The sequence below is a fragment of the Scylla paramamosain genome, chromosome 25 (assembly GCF_035594125.1).
Source record: "Scylla paramamosain isolate STU-SP2022 chromosome 25, ASM3559412v1, whole genome shotgun sequence".
NCBI classification, from domain to species: Eukaryota; Metazoa; Arthropoda; class Malacostraca; order Decapoda; family Portunidae; genus Scylla; species Scylla paramamosain.
This window is the reverse complement of record NC_087175.1, coordinates 16956140-16965892: the sequence shown is the minus strand read 5'-3', so window position 1 is coordinate 16965892 and position 9753 is coordinate 16956140. Positions and strand designations below refer to the sequence as shown.

General features: G+C 41.6%; 1 protein-coding gene across 1 annotated transcript in view; it reads right to left on the bottom strand.

Annotated features, from left to right (window-relative positions):
- The window catches only part of LOC135113238 (nephrin-like), a 98684-nt gene extending 89317 nt beyond the window's left edge, over window positions 1-9367 (bottom strand). Inside the window, exon 1 of the mRNA XM_064028424.1 lies at window positions 9118-9367. Coding sequence (XP_063884494.1) covers window positions 9118-9337 — 220 coding nt within the window. The 5' untranslated portion in view covers window positions 9338-9367. The remainder of the gene's footprint in view (window positions 1-9117) is intronic.
- Window positions 9368-9753: the final 386 nt, after the last annotated feature.

The window sequence follows — 9753 nt, the reverse complement described above, 5'->3', positions numbered from 1 at the left end:
TTGGTTTAACACAACCTGTTTTCGTCATGTACATGATAGAGAGGTGGGCCACAAAAAGGTACTTGAGCCTTCCATCACTAGAATCTCATGTACTTTATAATTCTGCCCAGATCCATGCCAAGGCTTTCTCCAACTAACCAAAAACTCCTTCATTAACAAAGTGTTAAAGTCTTTCAAGATACAACTCCCCTCATGATTTCTGGCACCTAGCCAAAAACATCTCCAATAACTTTGCTTCTTTTTTCCCTCCTTTATTTCAACCAGATGACACCACTGTTATTATATCTATCTCTAAAGCTGAACTCTTCTCTCAAACCTTTGCTAAAAACTCTACCTTTGACGATTCAGGACTTGTTCCTCCCTCTCCTCCATCATCTGACTACGTCATGCTCCCTACCAGTAATCCTAATCAGTATTCTCAATCATTCATCCTTTTCTCTGGTAAACTCTGGAATTCCCTGAATGCTTCTGTATTTCCACCTTCCTATGACTTGAACTCCTTCAAGAGGGAGGTTTCAAGACGCTTGTACTTCAATTCTTGATTACCACTGTGGACCCTATTCGGTGACCACCATCTCAGTGGGCCTTTTTTTTTTTTTTATTGGATGTTTGTTGGTCTTAGCCGGTTCCCATCCTAAATAAAAAAAAAAATCTATTTCTTAACCTAAATGCAGATGTAAATGTAAATGCAGAATAACATGCATAGAAAGCAAAACGGCTGAGGTGAAGCGTAATCATGGTACAAGGCTCGCCCCTTTTTTTTTTTTTTTTTTTTATTGTCTTGCCTCCACCACCTCTCTAGGGTGCTGTCCATCAGCACGTCACCCTGAGCCACCACAGGTCAGAGGATGACCAGATGGCACAAACAGCAGATGCACCAATGCTACTCCCTCTTCACATTTCATAATTTTTTGCATAAATACACTAGTTTCCACCCCCCCCCCAAAAAAAATAGTAATAAAAAAAAGTAAATAGATAAATAAAAAAACAGTTAAGTAATGTGGCTCCAAAATCATTTAGCGTCTACATACGTTCGCAATACTGACAGAGGTTCAATCCATGCAACCAAACCATTCCACCCTCAGATCAGTGTTTCTATGAAGTTACAAGGCGAGGCATCAAAAATATATCAGCATTACACAGCGGCCGAACACTTGCTCAGGCTAAGCAGGGTGGCACAGAAGAGGCAATATTATGAAGTAAGTGTGTGTGAGCCAGACCTCGTCCCACGCTCAGAGTCACACTGGGGGTCCTGTGTGGTGGGGATTACCTCCACCAATAACTCTTGGGACATCATTACTGGGACTCATTTCCCTGAAGAGTGCAAAGTCACCCGCTACGACCTACGCTCCTGCCTCCCACGCTGCTGGCCGCTCTTCCTCCTGCTCACGACAAACCAATCAAGCTCCAGGAAGTGCCACGGACTTAGCAGCCTAATGTGCGACGCGGAGAACTCTTACCTACCTAGCTTAAGTTCCCACTTGGAAACTTGAGGAACGCGTCACGTGCGCCGCCCAGATCTTAGCGCCTTATAAGTGGTGGCAGCGGTGGGATGTGCAGAAAAGAGTATCTTATCTTCTATTTATTTTTTTTATTATTATATAATGTTTTTTGAAGTGTGATGCTTTATGATTTATTTTTTTACGTCGTCTCTAATTAGTCAAGCATACAATAATATATAAATAAATTTATATACTGTTCTTAACATGTAGACATAAGTAACACCTGAATGGCACAACATCCTAAATTATAATCAGTCAATTTATCTATAATGGTCTAATAATAATAATGGTTAAAAAAAATGACGTAGGATACCATATAGCGTCATTACGACCCCTCAAACAAACTCATTTAATCAGTCAGTCACAGTCAGTCAGACAGTCAGTCAAACAACCCACGGCTCGTACGTAACGTTGTATTGCTACACTACTGCTGTGAGTTCTTGTGTCTAAGGAGAAAGTTTGAATTTAAAGTGAAAAAAAAAAGTTCATGAAAGAGTAATTCTTTCATTGTGATGTAAAACTGGTACATGCAGTAAAACTGGCACATGCGGAGAGAGAGAGAGAGAGAGAGAGAGAGAGAGAGAGAGAGAGAGAGAGAGAGAGAGAGAGAGAGAGAGAGAGAGATTTAAGTAGGTAATAACGAAGGACTGGATGAAGTGAGGGAAGAAAAAAAAAGTGACGATGGAATTGAAAAAATCAGGGAAACGGAAGAAGAAAATAAGAGGAATAGAGAGTGATGGATGAAGAGGAGGAGGAAGAGAAGGAGGAGGAGGAGGAGGGGAAGAAGAGAAAGCATGAGGAAGCGGAGGAGGACGAGGAGGGAAAGAGGAGGAAGCATGAGGAGGCGTGATCATAGTTTCGCTGCAAAATGAGGCTTCACATCAGCTTCAACACGGGATTGGCTGTAAAATCTTCGAAGCTTCGGAGTTAAGAAAGAAACTCTTGCGGAGGAGGCGAACACTTATATGAGGAGGAGGAGGAGGAAGAGGAGGAGAAGGAGGTGCATCGTTCTCTTAGGAAAATTATCTCTCTTAAGGTAACGGAGTGTGGTTTGGGGAGAGGAGGGAAGAAGTGGGAAAAGAAAAGAAGGTGGTGAGGGAAAGGAGAGAGGAGAAGAAGGGAGGGTAGTGAGGAGGAAGGAGAGAAGAGGGGAAAGAAAACGAGATGAAGGGCAAGGTGAGAGGACGGGAAAGAATGGGAGATAATGACGGGGAAGTAGAGAGAGAATGATGGGGTGAAGGAAAGGAGAGGAGGTGGTGAGGTGAGGGAGAGAAGGGGACAGAAGGGGAAGTGGTGAGGGAAGAGTGTGTAAAATATAGAAGTGAAAGGATGCGGAAGGAATAAAATGGGTGGGAGAAAGCTGTCTGGCCCGGAGAAAGCTTGTGATGGAATTGGTAATGTTAATAATAATACTATTTCTGGGACACGGGCAGCTTGTTGTAAAGTAAAGGGAAGGAAAAATTTTGTTGTTGTATTCGTAGACGACCTCTGCCGTCTTCGTTATTGTAATATTCTTCTTCTTCTTCTTCTTCTTCTTCTTCTTCTTCTTCTTCTTCTTCTTCTTCTTCTTCTTCTTCTTCTTCTTCTTCTTCTTCTTCTTCTTCTTCTTCTTCTTCTTCTTCTTCTTCTTCTTCTTCTTCTTCTTCTTCTTCTTCTTCTTCTTCTTCTTCTTCTTCTTCTTCTTCTTCTTCTTCTTCTTCTTCTTCTTCTTCTTCTTCTTCTTCTTCTTCTTCTTCTTCTTCTTCTTCTTCTTCTTCTTCTTCTTCTTCTTCTTCTTCTTCTTCTTCTTCTTCTTCTTCTTCTTCTTCTTCTTCTTCTTCTTCTTCTTCTTCTTCTTCTTCTTCTTCTTCTTCTTCTTCTTCTTCTTCTTCTTCTTCTTCTTCTTCTTCTTCTTCTTCTTCTTCTTCTTCTTCTTCTTCTTCTTCTTCTTCTTCTTCTTCTTCTTCTTCTTCTTCTTCTTCTTCTTCTTCTTCTTCTTCTTCTTCTTCTTCTTCTTCTTCTTCTTCTTCTTCTTCTTCTTCTTCTTCTTCTTCTTCATTTTTAGTTTCTCTTTTTTCTCTATTCCTATTACTCCTTTCGTTATTGATGGTGTATTGGTTATCCTCCCTCTCCTCCTCTTCCTCTTCCTCCATCTCTTCCTCCTCTGTCATCTTCACCTTTCCTTATTCCTACGACATATTTCCTCCCTATATTTATTTTCTTCCCCTCGTTCCACGCATCATTCTTTGCTACCCCCTTTGTTTTTATTCCTCCATCTGCTCTTTCTGTATTTCTTACTCACATTTTTCATCTGCATTTATTCTTTTTTCTCTTTGTTCCTTGCATCATTCCTTCCTCTCGTCCCATCTGTTAATTGAAAACAATCAAACTGCCACGCGTTTCTCTTTCTTGTTCTCTATCTCTCTCTTTCCCAATTTGCTTTTATTCGTTTATTTTATTTCATTCAATGCTTTGGTTATTTGTGAGTTTGTATAGTATGCAGTACCTCTCTCTCTCTCTCTCTCTCTCTCTCTCTCTCTCTCTCTCTCTCTCTCTCTCTCTCTCTCTCTCTCTCTCTCTCTCTCTCTCTCTCTCTCTCTCCTCTACTTTTTTTATTTATTTATCTTTTTTTTTTTTTAAGTGGAGTTTAGGACGGAACAAAATATATGTATGTATGTGGCGCTTCCATTTTTAAGCGGTTTGCGAGTCGGGAAACATTCTGTAAATTCCATCCAGTTGGTGATAATCCACAGAAGTTTTTTTTTTTTTTTTTTTTTTTTTGTGTGTGTGTGTGTGTGTGTGTGTGTGTGTGTGTGTGTGTGTGTGTGTGTGTGTGTGTGTGTGTGTGTGTGTGTGTGTGTGTGTGAGTGCGTGCGTGTGCGTGCGTGCGTGCGTGCGTGCGTGTGTAAATGTTGTTGGAGGCAGAGCATTTAGTTTCGTTTAGCTTGCCGAATATCAACACAAACACTCACACACACACAACAGTTTACGTTTATTTACCTGCTCTCCGTGTCCACGTGTTGAGTTTGTCGAGTGTCACCGAGAGAGAGAGAGAGAGAGAGAGAGAGAGAGAGAGAGAGAGAGAGAGAGAGAGAGAGAGAGAGAGAGAGAGATAGCGGGAACTGTTTGTTTTATATTTAGATACTTTGTACTCTAATCCTCCTCGTATTATTTTATCATTTTTTTTAAATTTTATATACGGGATAGGAAACTATTTATTGTTTTATATTAAGATACTTTGTACCTCAGTTCTCCTTGTATTTTTTTTTCTTTCATTGTTATTTAATTTCTACGTGCTCACGAAGTTTTTTTTACTCGTGTTGTGGTTGTCATTTGGTTGATCTCAGTGCACAGGCCACATAGTGATACTGGAGTAATAACCTCAAAAAAAAAAAGAATTCCCTTACTCCTGGTATAGAAAATTTGACCCGCCTTCAGTAATTAAAGCGAAAACTTGTTAAAAAAAGCAAAGTCTTCCAGCGAGTTTTGGAAACTAAAAAGAGAGAATAGAGTCATTCTACTCATACTTTTTAGTCCTCCAAATTTTTTGGAAGTCTTCCGTTCTTCTTTTGTCTCACTGCTTTTTAGTCCCCATTATTCTGAGAAAATATCAGTGCCCCTCTTATCACATTTACGTGTTTAGTTTATCCTCTGTCTATCTATATATCTCTGCACCAGGCTGCCGGTCCCACAAGGGGTGGCCCAGACAAAGCACCACACACTCATACACACATCATTCACACTCAGCACCGTCGGCCTGTGGTGGAAAAAGATATTAGCTTAGGCATAGCACATCTGGCCACATAATTCCATAGCAAGGCCGAACACCATACCCTGATATATCCCTGCGCCTTCATAGTGAGACCGTTCCCTTCGTTAATCAACTCCAATCCTGCCCGATAGCATACACTGGTTTACCTCTGCCCCTTCACATAATGACATTGTTCTCTACCCTACATAAGAACATTAACGTGTCTGTTTTCCTGAGGATTCACGAAAAACTCAGTTGCGTTCACTAAATGAGCTTCTCTTCTCCACGGGTGATGCACAACGCCTGTCAGGTGCGGAGAGAACACGCTGACTTAATATTCACGCAGTGTTGCGGAGAATCGAGCGGAAGCGATAACTGAATGCCAATGGACAGTGTTTACAACCTCGTCGCGTCAGAATCGTAAAAAAAAGATTCCACCATGCGTGTGTGTAATTGCTGTCTGAGTATTAACTGAAAATACTTTCACCGGAAGGTTTGCACAACACGGCAGTGACGAGTTATTACACTGAAATGTACAAGTTTGCCTGATTATTCACACTACAGATATCTCGTGCTCGACTTTTCCTGTGTCTTTTTTTTTTATTAATATTTCTCTATATCTACTGGTTGACAGTTTCTTTATTGTCCTGTTGGTTTAGGTGAGATTTAGGTTAGGTAAAGCTTCGTCATGTTAGGTAAGGTTAAGTTTGGTTGGATGGGTTAGGCTAGGTGAGGTTTCGTTGGTCTAGGTTAGGCAAAGTTAAATTAGGTTAGGTCATCCATAATTATTCACATCTTACATTGAACATTTTTTTCCTGAGATTAAGAGAGGAAAAACCTGGTAGTGATTTCCCATTAAGATCTTTTACCTCTCCAGCCTTTCCCTCGCTTCCCTCTTTCCTTTATTCGCCGCGTTCCTTGCCTCCCTCTGTGCTTCCCTCTTCTTACATCAGTCGCCTTCCCAACATTATTCTTCCGTCTCCGTGTGTCCTTCGCTCCTTCCACCCTCACTGCTCCTCTCCTACATCGCATTCCTTCCCTATACCCTTCCGTCTCCCTTGCTTCCTTCCGTCTCCCTTCCATCCTTCCCTTCGGTTCTGTCAGTCATCTACAAACTTTTCTCCTTTCCCGTCTCCCCTTCCTCCATCCCTCCTGCGTCTGTCCCTCCTTTCTTCCCTCTTTCCCACTCCACTTCACTCTCTCTCTGTGATAGTAATAATAGTAAAATGTCTTAGTATATATATATATGTGTGTGTGTGCGTCTCTCTCTCTCTCTCTCTCTCTCTCTCTCTCTCTCTCTCTCTCTCTCTCTCTCTCTCTCTCTCTCTCTCTCTCTCTCTCTCTCTCTCTCTCTCTCTCTCTCTCTCTCTCTCTCTCTCTCTCTCTCTCTCTCTCTCTCTCTCTCTCTCTCTCTCTCTCTCCCAGCCGTTCCTTATATCCCCGGGACAAGCTTTGACATATAACCCCTTGATTTTTTATTTTTTTTATTTTTCTCTCTCTTTCTCCTTTTGACACAGTATTTAAAACGGCTTGTCTATTGTTTTGTACTTCTCTTTTGTTCCATTTTGCCTCGAGACCTTCCTGGCGCGGGTATGAAGGGGGAAGCCTCACGGGGAGCGAAAGGTTCACTTACATATTTACTTCTGCCAGTGAAGCTTGTTTACGTCACGCCTATAGCCAACTGTAGCTTACGTAAAAGGCAGATTTAAAAAAAAAATTCATGGGGGAGTGAGAACATCAAGAACAAAGCGGAGATATCTGCCTGCTAAGTTTATAAGTATGTATGAGTATGTATGTATGTAGCGTCAAGATTGTCACCACACCAAAAATCATTTCATCACAGTCCATCTATCCATCTATCTTCCTATTTATCCTTACGTTTTGCCTATATGACTTTTTTTTTTCTTTCATGGGGCTATTAATTCAGCTTCCACCACCACGCCCATACACTTGTCTTTCACCAAAGTTCTGAGGGTCTTCATGCAGATCTTGTCTATTAACTTTTATCTTCCTCTCCTTCTCTTCTCTATCTTACCTGTGCTGCTCAGTAGTTCAACTTTACCTCCCACTCAATACCCCGAGCAACGCCTGCACCTCGCCTCATCTCACTTCACCTCTCAACACACGCAACGAATCTCGTCTTGCACGTTTATTACCCAACCCCTCCCCCTCAAAAAAAAAAATAAATAAATAAAAATATCGTATATTTTTTCTCCAGGATACATTGAAATAATTATCATGCAGCAGCGGAAATGTAATTATATCCGACTGGCCCTGTCACAGCCTCGCACTGATATTATTGCCGATAAAACATTCTGACGTAAAGAGATAAATAAATAAATGAGTAAAATAAGTAAGTAACGAGTTTGGTGCAAGTGGCACGGTGAAGTCAGGAAAGCAGGGAATGCTTTAATAGGACACGCTTGGTAGCTGACCTTGAGAGAGAGAGAGAGAGAGAGAGAGAGAGAGAGAGAGAGAGAGAGAGAGAGAGAGAGAGAGAGAGAGAGAGAGAGAGAGAGAGAGAGGGGGTAAAAGAAGTACAAATGGAGTGAAGGAAAGTTAACGTGAAGGGAAGTAGGAAGTAAAAGGAAAACATAAAGGAAGTGAAATAACTTGAAGGACTTAGAGATAATGTGTGGTAGAACGGTAAGTGTGAAGGAAGGAAAAAAGTGTGAAGAAAGGAGAGAGAGAGAGAGAGAGAGAGAGAGAGAGAGAGAGAGAGAGAGAGAGAGAGAGAGAGAGAGAGAGAGAGAGAGAGAGAGAGATTTGAGATTAAATACTAAAAGACTGCAGTCGCGCACACACGCACGCACGCACACACATAAACACACACACACACACACACACACACACACACACACACACACACACACACACACACACACACTTACACACACTTACACACACACACACCGCTGGTAGTGAAGGAAGGAGTGGTGAAGATAGTGAATAAAATTAATAATCTTCCCCCAGTAAGTATAACGAAACACTGCCATAAACACACTCATAATGGATTTCACCTGTCGCCACGAGGTTGTGGGGTTTTCATTAACGGAGATTACCGGAATGCTGGCCGTGTGTGTGTGTGTGTGTGTGTGTGTGTGTGTGTGTGTGTGTGTGTGTGTGTGTGTGTGTGTGTGTGTGTGTGTTAATCTGGAAAATTTTGTTTGTTTATATATATATATATATATATATATATATATATATATATATATATATATATATATATATATATATATATATATATATATATATATATATATATTAGTAAAGTCTTCTGATATAATTTTCAGTCTCTTATAATAGTTTGGGTTAGATTAACTTACATTATATATAGGATTTATGTGATATTTCTTGGAATTGCTTAAGCTTATAATGATTAGTAATGTATCCTTGGGTAATTGAATGTGTGTGTGTGTGTGTGTGTGTGTGTGTGTGTGTGTGTGTGTGTGTGTGTGTGTGTGTGTGTGTGTGTGTGCGTTGGGGTGGGGGGGGGGTGTGCGCGTGTGTGCCAAGGTAGATAAGGAGGCTAAGCCACGCACTCCATCATGTCTTTCATGAAGGATAAGAATTACTCGCCACTCATTGAAAACCTTTGCAATATATGAGAACCAACGAAGCTAGCCAAGTGACTGGAGAAGACTTTTAGCTGGTGAAAATGTTAGGTTGATAGTTTCACTCCCTCCAACATTTTATTCAAGAAAGATAACATTTACTTGCGAATATGTTAAGAGGGATAGCATTTTCTCGTCACTCAGTGAAAACCTCTGCAACACACTCAGCGAAACACGACACACTAAGTGACTGAAGGATTTTGAGCTTGCGGATATGTAGAATTAATAGTTTCCCCCCTTCACACTATTCCCATGTCCCTTTAGTACTCACCCAGTGCGAAGCCATCCTTGGTCCACTGTGCCTTGCCCTGCTGGTGCTCCACGATGCACTCCAGAAACACGTCCTCTCCTTCCCGCACTTCCACGCTCTGAGGCCGCACTCTGAATCGCTGGTGCTGGCCCCGCATCCTGCAACAGTGAAGAAGCCACTCACCAACACGCACTACAACACAGCACAATACAAAGCAACACATTACAGCACAACGACACATATGGTTACCACAGCAAAACACAACACACTGCAACACAACGAAACACAACGAAACACAGACTGGTTAGCACAGCATAGCACAGCACAATACAATACAACACAGTATAATGCAACACTGGGAACCTAACTGTTAGAGAATAGTGTATGTATAGAAACAATGAAATGGCGCGCGCGCGCGCGCGCACACACACACACACACACACACACACACACACACACACACACACACACACACACACACACACACACACACACACACACACACACACACACACACACACACACACACACACACTGACAATGAATAATTTCACTTATAGAAACAATGAAATGGCACACACACACACACACACACACACACACACACACACACACACACACACACACACACACACACACACACACACACACACACAC